The 23,490-nt window shown below is 40.0% G+C and overlaps 1 protein-coding gene across 6 annotated transcripts in view; it reads right to left on the reverse strand.

The window, feature by feature from the left end:
- Positions 1-1,717: 1,717 nt before the first annotated feature.
- The window catches only part of RBM33 (RNA binding motif protein 33), a 101,762-nt gene continuing 79,989 nt past the window's right edge, over positions 1,718-23,490 (reverse strand). For 4 of the 6 annotated variants that reach the window (XM_072854714.1, XM_072854715.1, XM_072854716.1 and 1 more), the window contains 4 exons: positions 18,415-18,624; positions 16,791-16,979; positions 3,141-3,229; positions 1,718-2,944 (listed from right to left, as the gene is read on the reverse strand). In XM_072854714.1, coding sequence (XP_072710815.1) covers positions 2,896-2,944; positions 3,141-3,229; positions 16,791-16,979; positions 18,415-18,624 — 537 coding nt within the window. In that variant the 3' untranslated portion in view covers positions 1,718-2,895. The remainder of the gene's footprint in view (positions 2,945-3,140; positions 3,230-16,790; positions 16,980-18,414; positions 18,625-23,490) is intronic. The other 2 variants (XM_072854713.1, XM_072854717.1) reach the window with 2 other exon arrangements.

Here is a 23,490-nt window from a genome sequence, read left to right on the forward strand (position 1 = left end):
TTACCTCTACTTCCTTTGGGGTTTTTTGGGAGGAGACGACAAATGGATCTAAGAGAGCTGTATTGTCCAAACCGATCATTGCCAAGAGATCCACTTTTAAGTTGGGATTTGAGAACTAACAAAACACAAACATTTTAACAAATGACTCACCTAATTGCTACTTTTGCTACTGAGTTTTTTAAGATATTAGAGAGATATGGTGACAACACAGGGTGTGAGTATGTATGTATGTGTATAACAAAATGCATATAGACATACATACATATGGTAAGTTTACATATAGTAAGATACCCAGGTACTGCAATAAGCAGCTAAAATCACCACCAGCGATCTGCCCGTACTCTGTCTATGCACAAACAATAATCTACTGCAACCGCTTTTAAAGAGGATGCATCTAGTCATTAAACAGGCATTGCTTACGTTGCCTCCTACATTTAAATAGATCTGAGGTGATCTCATGTCTTTATTCCAAAGCCACACATTTGTCTCAAAAAAAATTTTTTTAAAAACCCAACTGAATAAAAATTGTTAAAACTTAAGCTGGCTGAACCTCAGCCTCTTTGGGATGGATTCAAAACCCAAAGCAGGAGCGTTTCTACAAACTTCTTTGACTTTTGAATCAAACCCATATTCTTAGGCTCCAAGAAACCCTCTAACCCCAATAACATTTGCTTCTGACAGGACAGCTGATCAACTGCAGATGTTCCTACTGCTGAACTCAGCTGCTGGCCTGTCTGGCATTTGCATCTAACCCAGATTTCCAGGCACGCACTATTATCGCTCTACTCCGAGATGTCTTCCCATCCTTCTCGTTACAGAGAAGCTGCTCCCTAACAGTGGGATGAATAACTGTTTAATGACTTGTTTTAAAGATAAGCATTTATTTCTTAAAAATAAAAATTACATAACCTGCGGAGGCAGCGTAGGGGTCCTAGTGCTCACAATGTGAGGAGTTAACAGCACGTGGCAGAGCCGGTCACCGCGATCAGCTCGCGTGAGTCTTCAGGGTCGGCTCCCACTGGGCGTTTCCTACCTGCGGCTCATTCTCTGTCCTGGGCTTGGGTCTACCCTGAAGCACTAACAGCACTGTATGTATAGTATTTGTGCTGGATGTTACTAAGTATTACGCATAAATGGGGAACTATACAGATGGGTGTAAAACTCACTTCCACGCAAAAATTCTCATGATGTTACTGAGTCTCATCACTAAGTTGTAAATGGGCTTAGAGTAGTCTTTAAATTTTTTTCCCAGTGCAGTATTTCCAGAGTACCACATTATTCTGTATTATTTCAATGAACAAAGAGATGTTTTATCTAGAAGACTTTTGACAGTATTTATTATTCAATCATTACTTTTAGTAACTTCTACTTAATTGAAAATCTGGACCAAAACTGTAAGAAAGCCAATTAGGTCTTTGTGACTTGGTTACCATCAAATCTTAAAAAAAAAAAAAAATCTAAGCTACTATAAACTTGCTTAGTTCATCCTTCCACGCTTGGCATGCCTATTTTGGACCCCATTCACAGCTGTTGCATTACATACCAATAGTGTTCTTCTGCGGTCATTCAGGTAACAAACCTACAAAGTTTCTGTAAGTCCCCCCATTCAAATCATACGTGGAGTGCTTAAGAGTACTCCTAAAATAAAGGATGAAGCAAAAGCTCACAGTCTAAAAACTAAGGAAATGTTCATAAAAACTGGAATCCAATATAAAGATGACATTTTAATAAGTTTATTCAAAAGTAACTGAAAAAAATTGTTCCTTTGGCAACACCATCTAGATGGTTCTAACCAAAAGGAAATATTACGGATTTTACTTTGAATAAAATATAAATTCCTTAATGTTTCCACGTAATTTTTGGGAACTGCAACGTTCACCAGCAGATTCACAATGTCCTTATAGTCCTGTATTTACCGGGAACAACACATCAAACCAAGTCCTTTCAGTTACGGGTTTCTTATGGTTCAGCATTAGTCACAAAATAAATCTCAAAGAAAAAAAACTAATCAAAATAAAGCATAAGGCAATCATGAAACGCTAGCCCAAAAGAACTATCAGGAATTCGCCACTCTTCCTGTGTAACATTTCTGAAGTGAGCCACCAAATATTTCTTTTTCCTTGTGTCTGGCAAGGTCATTTAAAACAACCTAGTTACAACTTGGAGTTCACTACCCCACAATGCTACTGAAGGGCAAAGATCCTTGTTTTTAAAAACCAAGGGAAAATACAGCAATGTTATTCCTAACGCAGGGTTTTATGGAATAAGTGGAGTTGGAAGGAGAAGATGGAAGTCTGTGTTGGAATAGAAAAATGCAAAGACAGACTTAACTTATTTACAGAGATCAAAACTACAATTTTCCAGTGTCACCTCCAAAGCTTCTCAGCATACTGCTATTCAGTGAAGTAGACCACGTTTAAATGTATGCAAGAATACCTTCTGTGCTCTCAGATACACAACGTAACTAGTGTGTTTTGTTTAGAAAAGTGAGTTTTCATTCAAATACCTCGCACTGAAGATAAGAGCAACCATTATCAAATATTCTTTGCTATGAAGAAAGTTTTTAAATCTTTCGATGTAAACGTTCTCTCTCAAGTCACTGTGGTCACACAGTAGGATCTTGAAGAACAGTGTCTACATGCATTGAAAGCATTTTGAAAAAAAATCTGTAGTTCCACGTGGTTACAACAGAATGCGAACAAACCAAACAGAAATTCCACCTTTGCAGATCCTCTCAAGTTCAGCTCTTCTGAAGGACACCTTGCTGCTTTCTGTAGTTCAACACAGCAATTAAAGACTAAGCTGAAAGGTTTCACAACCCGATGGTTTTGCCACTGTGTCTTGTGTAGCTCCACAGTACGCTTCTGTTAGTGTCAGGGTTTCTCACAGCAGACATCACTCAACTATCAGTGCCACGTTTATGTGGGACAGATCTATCATGTGCCTGTTAAAAGTTAAAAGAAATTTAAAGCTGGTACTCAAATTGATTCTAGGGGTGGAGAACAGACAAGGAGGTTCTAAGAAGGTCACTAATAAACAGACGCTTGATTGGCTTAAAAGAAACATTGAGCAGAGGAGACTGATTTAATCTTTTATAGGGAGGGAAGGAACTGAGGCAGCAGCAGCGCTCAATTATTTACCTGTGGAATTTCTGTTGAAATGCTAAAGCATGTGCTGGCTCCTTAAATTTTGCTATGGCTTTCCGTTGTTGAGGAAGCATCTGTAAACTCTGCAGAGACAAAAAAGCCAAAATATATTTTTAGTATTCACTTAAAGTTCCCTTTAAACTAATTTTCCATCAAACCCATTGAAATTTTGTCATTTCTTTTCTCAGAAACACTTATTGGTGTCCAGGGAATGGAAAGAGACCTCTCAAACTGCAGTCAGGGACCCAGCTGAAGAAGTTTGAGCTCATGCATTAAGCAACTGTACTAACCGGAAAATCCAGACCATCACTGGTTAAGCAAAGGCAACAGCTCTTCAGTTCAATCCATACAGGTGAATCAAACCCTGCAGTGAACCTCCCACCAACTGAATGAGAAACATTCAACTGGGCAGAGCTCAGCTTCACACACAAGCACCTCGGAGTCATTCACCTGATGTATATTAAAGGATTGGGGCTTTCCACAGGTTAAACAGGACAGGAATAGGGAAAAAAGTGTTAGGTTTTGACCTCTAGACTGTATATCCTCACACTGTTTTAACAAAAACAAGTGGCTAGCTTTTGACAGACACTAACCACCACATGACCCCAATGAGATGCCTTAGGTCACCACTTCCAAGTCCTCTTAGTAATAGGAAACCACACAACACACATCTACCCAGACAAGTCCATGGGGTATATGCTTCCCATACCATGAGAGCAGCATTTCACAATGCTGTAACTATCAAAAAAACCCTGTGTAGCATTGAGGTCTCCAAAACTATAGCATGCCTCAGCCAGGGCTTTGGAGAACTCATGTCCTTGCTTCCTGTTACAGCAGGAAAAGTCCAGGCAATGCCAAGATCCCGGAGAGTGGTCCTGTGATTCCACTATCTCACAGCAGGTTTTGGATGTTTAACGGCCTATGCTGCAGCACATTCAAGACAGAACTGTTCTGATTCAGCATCCAATTTCCAATTATTCTTATGCAAAATTAAAAAATTCCTAACACCTCTCTTTTCTGTGCGTAAGTTTCTACATAAAGCCAATCCAATTTTGTACTGAGCTTTATACATGTACGTACAGATATATGTACACACACACACGCACATATATAGGAACCTTAAACTTTCCTAGATTTCATTATAAACTCCTGGTGGTTATGTACAAACGTAATTCTCTGCTCCTGCATCTCTCCTGGAACTCAGCAGCTTCCCCCCACATTTGGATGACTCCAGCACTCTGATGGTCAGTCTCCAGGATTTTAAGTTCCACCTGCAAGAACTCTGTATCATCGTCTAGACTATTAAAAAAGGCACCACATATCTTTACACAAACAACTATTCCTTGGCAAACTGCATACAACCCCCCTCGTTGATACATTTTAAGGGTGACATACTTTGAAATCTTAGTGAAAGAATTTTTAATTCAACTAGTGTGTTCCCTGTTCATTCAATCTAATGCAGCATTTTAACCAAGATGTCAAATGCCTAGATGACATTTGCTATTAAAATTGCCTACTTATATCTTTTTTGAATAGGTAAGACTCTCATTGATACGATGCTTATTTAACAAGAGCCATGGCACCTGATAGTCATATTTTCTTGTTTCTAAGCCTGACAATTCAGCTCTAGGGTCTTTCTGTAACTTATCTATCTGTGATTTTGAAGTCATTAATTTTGGCAGTAGCTATGTTGCACCTTCTTGTAATTGACAGTAAACTTCCCTCTTGCCAGGAAAATCACAGAAGTTTAATATTTCCACCACTCCTGTGACTTCAAAGTGAAAGCTCAGGAAAAGTTAAAGGATTCAGCAAACCTGATAAGCTCCAGTGAGTTATTTGCACTGTATAGTTTTTGGAAAGCTGCTGTGAGGGAAAGGTTTAGCTAAGTCACTGCAACTTCTTAGTTTCTGAGCTGGTAGGAATGGGATTTATTTTTAAAAAACCAAAACACTTGGCAGATGATTTTGGGATTTTTTTAATCAGAAAGCTCTTGACAAGGTTAAGCACATTTTACCAACGAGAATACGATCATGCTACACAAAGCATCAATGAAAGACCTTGGACAAAGCTCAGTTCTCTTCTAGGTTAGCTGCTGGAGTGGGTAAAGGAGGTGCTGAAGTTTGTGTTCTCCTTGACTGATGTCTCTTTATTATGATTTATAGAACTGTATCTAATAGACATGCTCTTGACAACACTTTTCTGGCTAGGAAAGGACTAAGGAAGTCATAGTACTACGGACTAAGTAAGTCCTAGTGCTACGGACTAAGTTTTGAAGACTAAGAATTAATCACAGCCATTAAATAATGAGATTTAGAAACAAGAGACTTGTAAGAGTTAAAAAATCTCTGAACCGCAATTAAAAAAAAAAAAGGAAATCAAGAGAAGTAAATCTGGCTCTTTTGTTCCTGTCAAAGAACGTGAAACTTTTAATATGAGAAAAACCTGTTTGAATCACTGAAAGGACGAATATTCCAGGGAACAGTGGGACAAGAGGAGCTGGAAAAGAACCCAGAGACGCATCCCTTCAGCTCTACCCGGCACGTCCTGCTGTCACCTGCTTCTCTCCCCTCACCTGAACCATCTCCAGCCCTCCTGTGGACAACTGATCCTCACAACAACGTCAGGTCTCACTCAACTACCACAGGAGATTCTCCCAATGCTTTATGCTCCAGACCTCTGTTGTGATCAACTGAAGAAGAGAAGCTGCACTTAGTGACTTTTGCTACAATAATTGAGCTATTATTGTATTAATATTCTTGAGATGCACAAAAGCAAAATCTGATTTTGCAGTTTATACACCAATAATGATAAATTATTAAGAAGCTGCTTGGTAATTAAAAATTGACTAAAGGAAGACATTCTGGTATAGCGCAGACTTATTAGGGAAATTAGGCAAAGTATCTAAATCTTATTACAGACAACTTATTTATACTTTCGTATGAATTAAAGTTTATTGACTGACTGGTTTGGATATTATGTCACAGCCTGTTCTTACATTGTATTACTGCCTTATTTTCCAAAGCGCAAAAAAAAAAGGCAATCAAAACACTAAATACATTTTAATTTTAATACTCAATTGCTTTGGCAGCAAGGCATCAATTCTTGGATAAGTCTATGGAAAAGCATCTTTATCAGATTTCATTTCACTTGTCAGTACGAACTGTGGAAACAAAAAGCCAACCCATCTGCTCCTTCGCTGAACTGCCTAAACACCACCCATTACACAGCCCAGGGGTAAGGCAGTAACTTCTAGCATCAGGGTCTTCTCAACTACTGCAGTTACACGTGTCTATGCTTTAACAAGAGAGAGAAAGATTGCAAAACGAAAGAATAAACTAACACTACACAAACGATACTTCTCCAGTTGGAAACTGTCCAAAAATTTTTAATTCAAATGGTTTTAACACAAGTTCTCAGCCACAGCTGCGCTCAAACCATGGTAGTGAAAATGATGCAGAAGCACTTCATGTTTGCTTAGGTATATTAGGTATATGCAGCTTACTTAGGTATAAAAAAAGTTCTGGTTTTGTTTCAGTAAGAAAAAAGACAATTACTAAGCTAAGTTACTTCGACAATAGAACCACCAGGGCCTGAAGTACCACCATAAATATCTTTGCTGACAAAGATTTTTAATATCTCAACATAAATCGTGACCTACATTGTGTTTTCAAACAAATCCTCATCTATCATGACTTGCAAATATGACCGTTATTAATTCTGCTAACAAAGATCTCTTGAAAATTTATGTTCTGATTTTGGGACAATATCTACTTACTTGCATTACTATTTAAACCCCGAGTTTTATGCTTAACGACGTTGATTGTCAGGCACACAACAAGCAGGTATGATTTTGCCAGAGCGTGTAGGTCCTGAGCTGCTGCTATCCCACCCTGAGCAGGTAGGTTATCAGTTGGGCATACAAATTAGTGTTCCACTTCAGTAGAAACCTGAAGTAAAATAACTACATACTCATCCTACTGGACTACTTCTGTCTCCTTGAATTCAGGATGATATGCAGTTTAGAGCTGATCCTGCATTTGGATGATGTTAACAGTGATAGTCTGAAGAAAACACTTTTTTTGTGTAACCTGTGGAATTTCATTAGCTCAAAATGTTGTTCAAGGCATTATCTTAAAGACTTACTTCACCAGCTTCTGCTTTTGTTGATTCCAAATACACATGCTAGGGAAATACATACAAAATTAATTAGTTTTGTGTATCTTAATCATGCTACCTTGCTAGTTTAACACAATTTTTTTCACCTTTTTTGCATTATTTGGCAGCCTTTTTTCTCCAGTGATAACATTCAGTATTTCTAGCATCCATAACATTCTCGGATAGCTTGAGTGCTCACACATTCACTACAACACGATCTTGAAATAACCTCCTAGAAAGCTGTTAGTTTTGCTCTTTCACCAATCAGGCTATCTGTTGTATTAGCCAGCTTACTTGTAAAGAATGCTCTAATAAGTTTCCAAAATTATTGGTACCACTGTCTAATGTATTACATTAATGTAAAAACCCATACACGTGCAAGCATTCATCTTTCATTTTTAAAGTAAAACCTGAAGTACTGCATTAGCCATCATAGAGCTTGCACAAAAATAGATGCTCACCTATAACGTTTTCAGTATTATTTTTGTTTCCCCACAATATATCTAATTTGTATTTCCAAAACAATACTGTACATCCAGATAGATTTAAACTTTTGTGATTTCTTTTCATACTACCTAACTACTTCTGGAGAAGATGTTATAACAAGTTAAACAAAAGTTTCACTGAACAAAAGCTCTTCTTGCATGATTCTCTACGTAACTAAAATAACCAACCTAGTATTTGTACATTTTTATCTATTGACCTTGTTTGTTTACTTCTGAAGTTAATGACTTTGATTTGAAATTACTACATGTTCAGGGACAAGGGGTTTTTTTTAGTTAATATCTAATAACATGAACAGAAACTACATGACTTTAAAGGAAGCAGTTAAGTCTTATTTTTGGACTACCGACCTCGATGGCTGCTAAAACTTCCATGTGAAGCATGAATGGATGTCTCCTACAAATCACCATACGAGAAGCCTTGAAGCAAGAACTAACCATAACAGCAAGAGGCTGGGAAGATCACTGCCAAAATAAGGTGAGAAAAAATACAGATCTGAGAGGAAAATAAAAGAAATCCTCAGTGTGTGACAATTAGTAGGAAGCACTACAATTTTTAATCGTGAAAAAATATTTCTGCTTGACAATGTTTAATATGGGCAAGATTTACAAAATTCTAGTTTGCTCAGAAAAGGTTTTGTCCATCATTTGAACCAACAAAGCCAAATGGACCTACAGCAAGTTTCTGCAAAAATATCAGTCCTTCGTGAGAAGAGCTAGCCCTCCTGCAACACCACATTTCCAATCATACTACAAGGATCACTCCAGGGGACCATGCCAGTGATCTGTTCCAGGTTCAAGTCCTTAACAGCTGGTGCTACAGCTGATACCCAAGTGCCACAACACAAATGTCTTGCATACTATTGGTGGTAAGTTGTTTTTAGAAAATCTAGATGACTTCTGGTTTGTACTCTAAGGCTTGAGTAATGTCCTACTAAATGCATAACTATGTGTTACTTAGAAACAGATGCGTTCAAATCTCTATTAAATACTTCTTTCAAAAATGTTCAGATACAGTGAGCACCACAGATTAATGGCATTTTGTGATGGGTTGACCCTGGCTGGACGCCAGCTGCCCACCAAGCCGCTCTATCGCTCTCCTCTTCAGCTGGACAGGGGAGAGAAAATACAACAAAAGGCTTGTGGGTCAAGATAAGGACAGGGAGAGATCACTGAGCAATTACCATTATGGGCAAAGCAGACTCGACTTGGGGAAATTAACTTCATTTATTGCAAATCAAATCAGAGTAGGATAATGAGAAATAAAACCAAATCTTAAAACACCTTCCCCCCCGCTCCTCCCTTCTTCCTGGGCTCAACTTTACCCCCAAATTCTCTACATCCTCCCCCCGAGCAGCACAGGGGGACAGGGAATGGGGGTTGCGGTCAGTTCATCACATGTTGTCTCTGCCGCTCCTTCCTCCTCACGGGGAGGACTCCTCACACTCTTCCCCTGCTCCAGCGTGGGGTCCCTCCCATGAGAGACGGTCCTCCATGAACTTCTCCAACGTGGGTCCTTCCCACAGGCTACAGTTCTTCACAAACTGCTCCAGCGTGGGTCCCTTCCACAGGGTGCAGTCCTTCAGGAGCAGACTGCTCCAGCGTGGGTCCCCCATGGGGTCACAAGTCCTGCCAGCAAACCTGCTGCAGCGTGGGCTGCTCTCTCCACAGGTTCGCATGTCCTGCTAGGAGCCTGCTCCGGCATGGGCTTCCCACGGGGTCACAGCCTCCTTTGGGCATTCACCTGCTCTGGTGTGGGGTCCTCCACGGGCTGCAGGTGGATATCTGCTCCACCGTTAACCTCCATGGGCTGCAGGGGGACAGCCTGCCTCACCATGGTCTTCACCACGGGCTGCAGGGGAATCTCTGCTCTGGCGCCTGGAGCACCTCCTCCCCCTCCTTCTTCACTGACCTTGGTGTCTGCAGAGTTGTTTCTCTCTCATAGTCTCACTCCTCTCTCCGGCTGCTGTTCCGCAGCAGGTTTCCCGCCCCCTCCCCTTCTTACATATGTTATCCCAGAGGTGCTACCACTGTCACTGATGGGCTCGCCCTTGGCCAGCGGCAGGTCTGTCTTGGAGCCGGCTGGCACTGGCTCTATCGGACACAGGGGAAGCTTCTAGCAGCTTCTCACAGAAGCCACCTCTATAGCCCCCCCACTACCAAAACCTTACCATGCAAACCCAATACACATTTTTAAAAAAGTAATTCAGAGTGTTGGTTTTTAGACCTGAGATATTATCACAAAGAAGCTAAGAGCATCAGAGAGGTCTTCATATGGTACTGATGACAGCTGTTCTCTCATTTTCAAAGAACACATAATACTAAAGCAATCCTTAGTCTTATGATGTCTGTTATAATTATAAAAATATGAGTCTATCTTTCCCAAAGTATCACGTCTCATTAGGAATTTGATCTGAATTTAGTATTATTCCATAACCTACTGATTTTGAAAGGCCAGTTGGGGGAGGCAGGGAACAACCAGCCATGCAGCACTGCCTCTGGAGATGGACTGGTTCTACCAAGCATCACTTGACTTCACATTTAATGGTGGGACATTCATGTTTCCTCCAGAGGAGATTTCCCTGTTGCCACACTGTGCTCCACTGGAATCTACTTCCATCATGAATTCCTAAACTGAAATATCACAATCCTCCCAAACGTCACAGCTCTGAGAAAACAACTTAATTCACATCTTCTCTTTAAGTTGACCTAGTCAGATGCTCACCAGAGGATGAAAGCCCCTTCCCAGATCCACTCAGGTGTAAAGGATTGACAATACATACAATAACTTCCAAGGGATTTCAAATGACTGGTTACTTTACGTATTCGGGTGTACAGATCTACCACACAGCACTTCAAGACCAACCTGAGATCAGAGGTATTCTGGGCATGTTCCCCTTCGACTCTGGAGAACAGAGATTGCATTCTGACATATTCCCAGCATTAAAAATAAAAAACTGGTTTAGGCTAAGGAGGAGTATTTTATATGGAAAGGATTTAGGCAGCATAGAGCTCATACTGATCTTGATTATGTCCTTCTTCTGCTTCCTTAGGCACTGCCATGGGAAGATGCAGATCTTGTGTCGAATGGAAAATGCAACAAAACCAGTATTTCATCATCACTCATGCTTTTGATTGAGAGTTTGCCTACAAAGTGTTTTAAAACATACTATTTAATTCAACAGCTTAAAAAAACCAGCTTTTTCTGCAACTGAACTATTACCAGTGACTAAAGCATGAATATCATAAAAGGACCATTCCCTCTGCAGACCTACACTGCCCTCAAATTTCTCCTTTACACATGCTCTGTAATTAAATCTACACTTTTGCAATATCATCGAAAATAATATTGAAATAGCCTGTATGATAATAGAAGCACAATAATCTCTAGTTAAGCTTCACTGAAAAACAAAGACCTTGAGACAAGCAGCAGGACATCCATGAGTAGAAAGCAAGAGATCTCTTGCAGAAAGCAAACATCTTTGACACCAAAACTCTCAGAGGTTACACAGAGAGGAAGAAGTTAAAAGGGAGATAACAGAGCACTGGGAGATGGAAACCAAGCAGGCAAGAGTGAGACTGGAACAAGCACTCATTTCAATTATAGGAGACACACGGGAAATGAAAGTTTCCTCCTTTACTTAATTTCTTTCACTGAAGTGAATGGATTACCTAATAGACTGTACACTCAATTCATCGGTGAGTTTGGGACTAGGAGTGGCAGTCCATACGAAGCTGCTAAAAAAGCATCTATGCAAAAAGAAAGTGAGTGTAAACTTTCCTAACCAACATCATCTCCAGTGTGTGATCCAACCTGCTCTGCAACAAGTCGAACAGCAGCACGGCAGGCACTTTCTAAAAAGAAAGACTGGATTCTATTTATTCTTCCCTCCCATCAATAAATGCAGACAGATTTTTATTATCGTCACAGTCTCCTGACACCTGAAGCATCTTTCCTGGGAATGACACTTCCTAGCCATTACCAACAGGCACAGAGGCTGGGACAGAATGTATTTATTTCATCCTCAGCTGTTGCAACTGATCTCTTCCACCTTCTGTCCCTCCTTCCTGCTTTTCTGCCACCTTTGACTTCCTACTATCCACCTTTAAAAGTGCTCAGCTTTCCATCTCCCTATGCAAGATGACATGAGAAGAAAGGATCTTCTCCTGTCATTGAGATGAGCGTCTCTAGCTCACATACTGCTCTTACAGCAGGGCTGAACTGGACAGGCTCATTACAGAGCTGGTCTTCTCTTCCCCCAGCCCCAAGGACGGAGCAGGACTGCCCATGTCTTCTCCCACAGTCGATGGAGCTGGCAAAAACTCTTGGCTGTCAATGTTTTTACAGGTAGGAAGACCACACAGGTCACCACGCCAGCCCTGCGCACCTTGTGTGCCACGGCACACTGAGAACCGCCCTGCTGATCCTGGAGGAGCACTCATGTTCTGGGCACGCTCATCATTTCCACTGATGAGCCTTTAAACTAAAAATAAATTAATCGATTTTGAATACAGTGTCAGTGCAGATAGCTGCCTTTACCCTAACTGAGCACTAGGTAGCACTGTCACTCTAAGAAAGCAAAGAGAAGCACATCAACATGGCAATTGTTTCTCCCTTCTGAGACCAGAAAAGGACTGCGTTATCAGAGTAAAACGTGTATTTGTAAAACTACTCAAAATACACCTACAATCGCCGCATTCTCATCACCTCTGATATACAACAGTGGAGTCTGAGATTATTTCTTTTTTTTTTTTTTAACATTCAGAATTTATGATCTTAAGTCTTCACAAAGCAATACTGAGATTTTGCACTCATGTTTTATGTTTGCAACCATTTGATGTAAGAAAATATGATTAAAGATGATGATGGAACACTCCCACAGAACAATTATTCAAATTATCTAGAGAACTAGCAAGTGATCCCCTCTACCTACCACCACCTAAAAAACCCAAAAATAGTTACTGGCAATAACTAGCTGAACACAAGCTTCTTTAGACAATATAAACATTAAACCTGGACTCAAGAGCACCAAAAAAAAGCGCTGGGTTTTTCATAACCTTTGCAACTTGTTAGTAATGTACTTTAGGTTCTGGATGGATGTGTACTGAATGTCACTGCTCCAGCACAGTCCCCAGAAGCCTCTATTTTGGTGGTGTGCTCAGAAATCTTCTGTACTTTCCAGCACTTTGGAATGCATAATTTTATTTATAGTATCTAATTATTTTAGATTCAGCACTCAGGTTTTACTGTGGTACATTATTTGTATCTGAAAGCTTACCCTCTCCAGAAAGAGTCTGACAGCAAACTATGCTGAAAGGAAGTACTTTTCCTGCTAATTTAATCATGTTTGAGTTGTAAAATGCAGCTATGACTAAGGGGCTGTTCTCGGAGCCCCAAAGATTTTCTTCTATTCAGTATCTTGAGAATCTTAATGGTATTTTTTTCTCCTATGTTAATAACAGAGCAGCTTTAATGAAGCAAGGATAAGAATTAAAGAGTCTTCAGTGATTAGGCAATAGAGAGTATTTCAAAGCTCATATATGGGAAAAGATTATTTTCTCCATTTCTATTGTATGGAAGGGAAAAAATGCTGAATTTTCAACTTTAACTGTAAAAGTCTCCTTCATTTTCTCTTACGCATGCCCAGCTATTCCCAAACCCTGACTCACAGAACCATCACCTCAATGCAAGCTGACGGCAAAGCTAGGAGCATTGAACATCATAAACTGAGGGAAGTTTTCAACTTCCCTTCCCAAGGGTTGTGCAAGGTAGTTGTACCTTGATAATGATACTGACGTGAAAAAGCTAAAAATAAAAATCCAACCCTTTTGCACCCAGAAAAACAAAGTAATCTCTTCCTCCCCATTCACCCCATTGATAAATTATAGACCATTTCCATAAATACATTAAAACTTTGTTATGCCAGTGAAGATCCCCTTCCTGAGAAAACACATGCAGGATAAGCACACTGCAACAAAATCAGGAGACAAACTATATATTTGAAAATAGGAGCTGGTGCGGGACCAATTGCTCTACAGATGCACCAGTATGGAAGGTGCAGATTAAGCAGAGTTCCTGTATAAGGTGGGACAAGTACTTATGATCTATTCTTCTTGTCAGAGAGCAGAGAGATCATTGGGAAGTATCTCTTCCCATTCCCTGGGAGCTATGCCTCAGTGTGGCCATTCCCACATTCATGTCTTGACTGCATCAGAAATTGATACACAAGAGGCAATATTCAGATTTATCAGCTGCGTTTGCACATCACTTGGAAGCAAGATGCTTGCTTACCATTAGAGACACATGTCCTACAGTTTGGGAATCTTTAACCAGGAATTCGGGTGTTAGATAATCAGCACGTGTCATTTCAAGACACCATCCAGGCAGGAGAACTCCTTAAGTTTTGATTCAGATTTGAAGTTTCTTTTCCAATTGCAAAAAATAAGCATGAGTGACACACACATCCTCCCCCCACCTCACCAGATAAATAAAATTCAAGAAACTGATGTCTCAGAGTTCAGTTCACTAAGGAAAGTTTTGCTGAACACAGTCAACAGCTAAAGACAGGATATTCCACATCTTAAAGATGGAGTCAGCTACAACTGACTCCCCCTTTCCCTCCTCTCACCGTCTCTTGAGCTCCATCTGAACCAGCTAAAAACCTGGGCACCTTGCTTAATTTCCAAAAAAGCAGCTAGAATTTCTCACCTTGCTGTTTTCTCACAATAGCCGTCTCCCGAATCCCTATTTCAGTTCATCAAGCTGCAACACTTCATCTTAGAAGATGAGAGCTCTGCAGTACCTGAGATAGCTTTGTTCTGGTCATGGCCATGACCTGTCCTTGCCTCTCACATACTGTCCTCATGCATGAAACCTCCAAAACCCACCTGGCAAGGAACCCTTCTATTCACTACTCGGCTGTCTTCAGTGGCTCACTTCTGCACTCCTCATTGAAAATGCATTTCTTAGAAGTGACTTGCAAGGAAGAATGAGGAAATAACCAAGTAGAGTATCCCTTCACTATCAAGCCTATTGACCGTTTCCAGTTGCAGGGGATTTTGTACAGCACTGAGCACAAATATTATTGAAAACACTGATTTACAGCCACAAGAAAATCCGCTCGTGCACGCCGCGATATTGTTCTCTTTCAAAATCTTGCACCATCTGCATAGAAGTGATTACTGTGAACAGGGACAACGCAGATTTTCAAACATTCTGTTTTCAGTTCTTGTCTTACAAGGCACTTAAAACTGCTGCTGCCTCTTCCTCATTTGGGGTGTTAACACTTCTGTGGTACATCATGGTACCATGAAAAAAACCCAACCAAACAAAAAGAGCTAAATACTGCATACGATGGTCCCAATCTCATATTCTTCCTATAAAAGGATCACTTCTCCCCTGTATATCTTACTATCCACACTTGTGAAACATCATTCAGTCTCAAACAAGCCAGGAAATTTCTAGCCTTCTACAAGTCAGACTTGACTTGTACAGAATTAGCACAATAGCCTTCTGCATCGTTAGCTAAATTCAAGCATCTCTTTCAAGTACTACTTCTAGATCTCAGATAAAGTGAAAATAGATGATGATTCAGAAACCATCATTTCCAAAGGTACAGCTGATGCTGCTGCAGGAATGCAAGTTGTGTAGGGCACAGGCATGTATCAAATCCCACTGGGAAATCAGTTATCAATTTTTTCCTCTAAGCACATCCTTCTAAATTGGTCTGTGACACTGAACTGAGAGACCAGACTTTGGAGTCTGCTATGAAACAGCAAGTACTGAATAAATTTTTTAGCACATTCTCAATAACTTCTCTCAATTGTATTTCCTAGCAGGGTTTCTATTAATCTCCTCCTAATATTCTCATGCAAGATTTAGCAAGTAAACACTGAAAAAATGTGCTTTGGAACTGTATGAATAATTTCCTAGAGTACTACAGAACATGAAGGGACAAAGTATTTTGTGAGAGTATTTTTGCTTTCACAAACAAATTAAACCTCCCTGAATTGACGACGTAAATAATTCAGCATTATTCCATTTACTAAATCGGGAAGAAGTGAGGCAGAGTGTACATCTTTAGGAGAGCAGTGTGTTTTGCAACAGAGAGATGATCCCACTCATAAAGAAGACTCGTAGAACAGCTCCAATTCATGCATTGCATTTGTCTGAAAATGTTGATCCTGTCAAAAGGAGCACCCAAAACTGGAAAAAAATCAAGGAAAAAAAATTTTCCTCATCTGTATGTTTCATTATTCATTGACTGATATTTTCAAATGTACTAACAATAAGTCAGACAGGGCCTCCTAAGCCCTTCAGTGCTTTGAAAACCTCCTATCTTCCTGAAGTCAGTTTAACTGATATATCAGCTCCAGGAGGCAGTTTATGCAAAGAAGCTTCACAGTGTCTGTGTGTGTGTTATAAACTTGCTCACAGGCCCCTCCTAAAGAGAACCTTGTAAAAAAAAAAATAAAGCATAAAGAAAATCCTTCAAAGGAGACTGTGTTTTCACCTGAAAAAGTAGATGGTGCTACATGGTACAAAATCTCCACTGTGTAGTGGTCATTAAGTGTTCTTACCCCTGGACTGCAATGACAGGAATTGGTAAACATTCATGCAAGTCAACAATAAAAACAAGGACAGCAGCCAAAAATATATTCACTTTGATATGATCATCTGATCAACAGCCTCACTGAATGGACATGTTGGTATTGTCTAAGAAAAAAACAGATAGTACAAGAACTCCAAAATGAAGGAGACTCTTCTGCAGCAGGAATGTGATGGTTAGCAAAATCCTACCGTACCTCCCGTGTCGCAATATCATCACGTGCTTGTCTTTGCTACCAGGTGTAGCGTGTGTGGGTGGGGGTGCCTTCAAACATAAATTACCAATAAACACACATTGTATTTAGTGTCAGGGAATTAATTGAGCTTTCCGGAATGAAAGCCTTTTGGCACAAAAATGATAAACTGAGGTTGACCTACCTGAATGGGTCCCACTGACATCAGCAGGTTTTTCAGTTGGACATCAGTAGTTGATGAAGAAAGCCCTTCAACTGACACAATACAGGGCTGAGGTTTGCACTCCACCACTCGCAGGTTCTGTTTATTTGGCATCAAGCGTCCTCGGCCCATCTGGCCTGCTACTCCTCTGCCTCTCCCGTGCATAATGACCTGCCAACAACAAAAGTAACAGTATTTTGATTTACTTACCTAGTGCTTCTGCTTGCTGCATCTGACAGACAATACAAAAGTTGGCAATTTACTTAAAGACTTGATTAAAGTATGCATTGATTTAAAACAGCTTGTTGCTGTTTGCTGATTTGAAAGGCCACTTATTAACATATTCATCCACTGCTTATACAAACCTTTTTTAGAAGGACAGTGAGTTATATCTTGGGTTATATATACATACTGCATTGAGGCTAAAAGCCTCAGCATTAGCACAGATCAATCAAGCAATGGAGGGTCTCAGACCAAAATATATAACCTAGTTTTCAACACTGCTCACATTAGCAGGATGTGTTCAGCTCCCATACTTTGAGTCTGGCCAAAAAAACCCCAATCAGTGATCCCTCTCCCTTTTCTCTTCTCAACCCATGGGTAAATTTAATGTACCCACAAGACGAGCAAACTGCTTCAAGTGCCTCCAGTCTCTACTGCTACCAACTCTTGGGCTGTTATCAGGATGGAGTAGTCACATATGACAAATAACTTTAAAACAATTTTTGCCAAAGTTCCTTTCCCCCAAATCCTGTAGGATCTGGCACCACAGTACCCTCTGGAGCAGGAAATGTGTGGATTTAATTCTTGTAAATTAAAGGTCAAACAGCTGGAGAGGGGAAAGATAACAATGAAACAGTGTAACAAACATTAAACAGAGTTAACACTTAACATTGAGTTAACACTCAACATGGTTCTTTGATTTGTACTTGGAAAGCCTATGGAGGATAATGACTTTTCACACCCCTCTGCATCAGCAAGGAAACTTTATCCTTAGGAATAATCCAGGAAGGTTATGGCCAACAGTTCAAAACCAAGATATAATTTAAAAGCCAAAATACCAGCTATTTTCAGGGAGCATGCCAGTTTGCAAATGCAGAGAAGGCACACGCCAGTGCCACCCGAATCCTTTCCCTGCCTCCTCCCAGTGCACAATCAGTGCAAAAATCCAGTTACGAGACCACAAACTATTTCAACCAATACCAACTTTGAGGATCAAAGAGCATCCTGAAACAGTCGCTGTGTGCTCCTACGTATGCAGGAAACAGCCGGAATAAAAGCTTAAGCAGAACTTCAGAACAACTCTTGGTTTTAAAGCCAGAAAGCACGTTGGATACTGTCTCCTACAGTAGCTATCTTGGGACGCACGCATTTCCCCCAGGGAGTACTGTGCTGGCCAGAAAGTCAGCAGATGAAACAACCTGCAGGCATCTCCAGTCTGTGCTAGCTACAAACAGGCCTCTCTAGATTAAAAGTTTTATGTGCAGTTATGCATCTCCTGGGTCATGCAGCCCTGTGCTAGCAATTGACAAACAGAATGCTAGTTATTAAGAGCAACACAGCTAGACAGTAAAACTTCTAGCAGCAATATGCATCTAAAAATCACCTTTTTAGGTTGATGGATTCCCTGGATGTTTTTGACTCCTTGAGGAGCTGGTGAATGGATCTGTGCCTGCTGCTGCTGTTGGTGCTGCTGCTGTTGCATTCCCTTTGTCAATGTGACCTTCCGCACTGGCTGCTGTTTCTGCTCCGGGGGTTGTTGAGGCCGCTGGGGCTGGCCCTCTGGGTGAAAAAAGCCAGCATCCTCTCCCCCCTGCTGAAATCAACAACACAACAGGCGGCTCAATGTCCAGGCACCGCAAACCCTCGCCCTGAGCAGCCTCCTGCCACATCAGCACAGAGAACGCCCATCAGTTTGCCTGCTAAAGCAAACCAGCGGCCACAGCAGGCGTGTGCAAGGGCTCAGCCTGGAAACTGTGCTTCAGCCTAAAATAAATCCACAGTATCTGAAGAACAGTTTACTTTGTTCAGACTTTATTATAATTACAATATTCAATAATGTCTTTTCATATACAAAGCAGCAAGGTGTTTTCACTTCTTTCCAAATCATTCGTCCTTCCAGGGTTGCATGTGAACTATGGTGTGCCAGTTGGGGGTTTTTTTTGTTTGTTTTTGGTTTTGTTTTTGGGGTTTTTTTGTGGTTTTTGTTGTTGTTTTGGGGTTTTTTTGTTTTGGGGTTTTTTTAAAGAGATATACACATTGCAGAAGAAGGAGCAAAGAACTGTGAAGGCTGGAAGAACCAGGCAAGTACTCTGCTCATCTTTAAACATCCAACCTCTCTTTAGATAAAAACTGGTATTTATTTTGAAGTGCATACTTATTCTGCCAACTTCTATGCCAGAAGCCTTTTAATCAGTGTCCTTCCTCAAACACTGTCCATACTTGGAACAGTTCTCCCCCAGTTTTTTTGTTTGTTATAAAGCTCTTATTATGGATATTTATAATCACAAGCACAACAAAACACCACCTCAGTGCCTCTCTCATCCAATGTAGCTCTTTCCACTACATCTCTCAGTGCAATCAAGCACAGTAAAAGCATAAGCTGAAAGCACTAAGAGAGAAAGGATTCCCTTCTACTGTCTCTACCCAACCAGTTCAGGTTTTTTTCTACAGACAGACAGGTTATTCTTGAATTTGTGTCCCACTGTCCAGATCAGATCAATCACTGAAAAAAATCCCATGGAGCAAGAGACAGCAGAGCCCGACAAAAGATCAAGCACTTTTACATCTATAAAGCGCATCATGTTATTGCATGGTTTCAACAGCAGTATCTATACCTTGATTAGACTCCAACTTTAGAACTCAAATACTAGAGAACATTATATCTGCAGGCGGAAGGCTTTGTCTAAGTCCCTAACCAACCTCAGGTAACCCTGCAAAAGCTCTCAAATAGAAGGCATGTCGAAAGGGGGAAAAAAAATTTTTTTGAAAGCATCTTTATTTACATAGGGTTTTTTTTTCCTTTCCTTAAACATTCACAAGTTAAAAATCCTTTTGCATCTGTAACATGTCACAAACCAGAAAGTTTACTACTAACTGGCATGTTTCTTGTGGATAAGGAGACAAAATGCAAGGCTGCAGAAGGAATAGGTTTATGGTCTAAGAGTGAGATTATCTTGAGTGAGAACATATCATTACCTACAAATCATTACCTCTCTACCAGGATTAAACAAAAGCAAAAGAAACACCTACTGAGGACTGGTTACTAAGTCTCTTTGCTATCATTTGAAGAGCAATAGTCCGGTACAGGTGATATGTAGGATAGTCTCACGTTTGCAAGTTCACTAGTTCACAATTCATACCCCTAAATCAAGCCCTCTGTATTATCAAGTGTATGCAGGCAACAACTTCTCAAGAACCGAACTACTTAAATCCCAGACAAATCAGCTTCATCACCCCCTTGCACGGTCTACACTTCAAAAGCACAATCTGTCATAGGGAAAATCCTGGAGCTCTTCCCACTTAAGGGCTTTTGTCCACAGTGTCCAAAGCGAGAAAGCAACAGAAAACTGCATCTAGTTTTTCCCCTTCTAATCACATATCTTTTTTTCTCTGCTAAACTGAATGGCTCCATGGCTTCACAGAAAATTTTGTATACAAACCTTTGAGAGCAGTAACTAGTGAGAAATTATAAAGCTTTCCCTTCAGAGTCTCTCTCTTCAGTTACTGCTCAAAACTATAAAAGCCACAGCTTTCCTCTCCTCAAAACCCCAAATATATGCACACAAACAAAACCTTACCAGGAAAGCAGCATTAAATCCTCCTCATTTCAGTATTAGTTCCAATATCAGCATCACCATAAGCCCTATGCCCTGATCAGATAATTTCTTTTATTCAACCCTACAGCAGCTGGAAGATGATGAAACAAAAAGGAACAAAAAAATTCTAGGAGGAATTTAAACGCAATAATTAGGAGTTAAAATCTAATCTCTGCTAACTGCCTGCTGTGAAAAACAACCATAAATATTTGCAACCATTTCTTTCCAAACCAAAAAGCGATCCCAGGACATAGGAAGAGCATCTGACAGTGAAGCCCTCAGGTACAAAACACATCGAACATGCTCATTACTGAAACTTCAAAAGCAAACAATCGTTTCCCATAAAAGGCTAGGATGGCCAACAACCACCCAATATTTAACTACCAAGCCCAATTATCACCAAATAAAACTGTATAAAGTAAACGCACAACTGTAACAGTCAAAGGCATAAGCGCACACAACATTGGTTCACACTGATGAAAAATTTGACGGGGTTTGTTCCCTGCTGGGGTCTCAAATGCCACCTTTGGGCTTCACTGCTAGCACGATGCTCCTGCAAAAGTCTGAGAAGGCAGAAACATCTCTGGACTTTTTAATGAATTAATATATTTCAAGAATAAGAAAACCTATACAAAACAATAAGAAAAGTCCACAGGGTAAGAAAAGGGGATGGAGTGAGGTCTGCTTGTTCCTGCAACAAGAAGGAAGAAAGGGCAATTGGATCAAACCCTTTCTTTATACTACTGCTCTGAACATTTACTGCTTTTTGAGATGACTCGAAGAGGGGAAGCAGAGATGAACCTGCAGCACCACTTCTCAAGAGAGGTCCGTGAGTGAGCGACTTGTTGCTCAAGGACTAACAGTGCTCCCTGCAAGTCAGCAATACATTGTTTCCCGTTACAGGTAGCCCTGGCTTCAACTGAAGACAAAATCTGGTGGTTTTCTTAAGAAAATGAAAACCAAACGTGACTCCTAGGTCACTATATGCCTAAAAATCAAAATGACACAGCCTCAGATAACAAATTTTAGCAGCGATTCCTTTTTCACTGGTTAAAGACGTGACAGTGCAAGGACAAGCCCTGTCCGAGCCAAAATGAACAACCTGTATAGTAGTATTTAGTGGCAAATTAGACTCACCACCAACATCATCCTTTAAACTTCTTCTATACAGGACAATTAGTGGCTTCTTCAGGCATGTCAATGAAGAACTAAGTCAAGCAAAACACCCACAAAGAGCTTGTAACATCTGGACTTAAAGCTATAAAACCTCAGAACATTACTTACTGGTCACGTGCTCATAAGATAACATTAACATTTTGGAGGAAAAGATGTATGACTGTAAAGATGACTGTACATATGCTGACTCCTGATTTTCACTCATGAGATACGCAATAAGCTGGCAACCAGAAGGTAAATCAAAACACACGGCAAAGCTACACACAAGCAGGTAAGTGACCTGAAGCGATATTGCAGAAGCTGCCCAAAATGATGTCTAAATAGTTGAAGCTAAATTGCTAGCATCTCTTCTACTTAAAATGTCTCAGTTCTAGCTCATTTGAAATCAACTTTTGCTTTTCCTAAAGACAATTTCTGTATTGCTAATTTTTCATTACCTTACCTCACTGCCCTCTCCAAAAACATGTAGCACAGAAGGAGGTATTAAAACTTTTAAGTCTTCTCTTGTCAAAATACATTTTTATCTGATTTTTTTTCTAAAGCATTTTGGGATGTACAGAGCAACACTAAATTTTTCAGAGATGCATCTATTCATCATCACGGCCTGCCTCCTACAATTTGATGCACAAAGTGCTGAAACCAGGTACAATATTTCTTAGTCCACCACAGAGACCTGAAATTGATTGATTGATACAAGCTCTGATTTTATATTGCAAATTTCTTCTAAAGTCCTCTGCAGAAAAGTGAATTTCCATTCTTTGTCTGCAAACTAATAAAGGAAGAATGCTTTTCTGTTATTGTCTACTGCTTAATTTCTATATTACAAATCATTCTGACCTTCAAGCTCTGAATTTCCAAGTTTTATAAAGGTCTACCTTCCTAACATATAGCCAGGAAAGACTTCTCTTGAATGAAACTTTACCATTATTTGGTTAATTCTGGAGTAATGAAAACACCTTTTTTTAAAAGGCAGGAGTTCTGTTCAGGAGAAAGTATAAAAACTACCTTTCAGATTTCAAGTACTGCAAGATTGCTAGCAGTGCCAAAATGACAAGTTAGTTTCAAATACTGTGTGTAATTAAACAAAACTCAAAAGATCGAGGCAAACGGATCTGATCTACATGGTGAATGGTTTCCAAACTTCTACTGTGGAAGAGTCTGCACACTTTGATCTGAAACTGGACTAACAAAAAGAGAAATTACGCCATTTAATGGCCATGAACTTTAGAACAGATTCCCTGATACTTATCAAGGCTGTTTTTCAATAGTGAGACTCTCTCACTATATATATATATAGTCAGTGTTGTGTTTTGAGCATCATAAAGACCATTCTGTCAAATACGAGATCACAAATTCTAAAAGCAGAATTTTATGAGGGACTGCTTGAATTTAGCAAGCTGAAGCTCTCTATCATAATCATTATGACAGTTTTACAATGAAGATGAAGTTTATTTGCCACCAACATTAGCAGGACAAATTTATTTATAACAAATGCTTTAAAATGTACTGATAAAAATGCCTATTGATACTGTCAGAGCTGCTTGCAATTTGACAGATCAAATCTTATTTTCATTCTTAAACCCTATGAAGGAATGGTATCACCAACTTGCATTCTGTAGTGAGCAAATTGATTAATCCCCCTCTATAGAAATCTCAACTCTTGATTACACCTATCAGACGTTAAGCAG

This window comes from Ciconia boyciana, chromosome 2 (genome assembly GCF_034638445.1).
Source record: "Ciconia boyciana chromosome 2, ASM3463844v1, whole genome shotgun sequence".
Taxonomy (NCBI): domain Eukaryota; kingdom Metazoa; phylum Chordata; class Aves; order Ciconiiformes; family Ciconiidae; genus Ciconia; species Ciconia boyciana.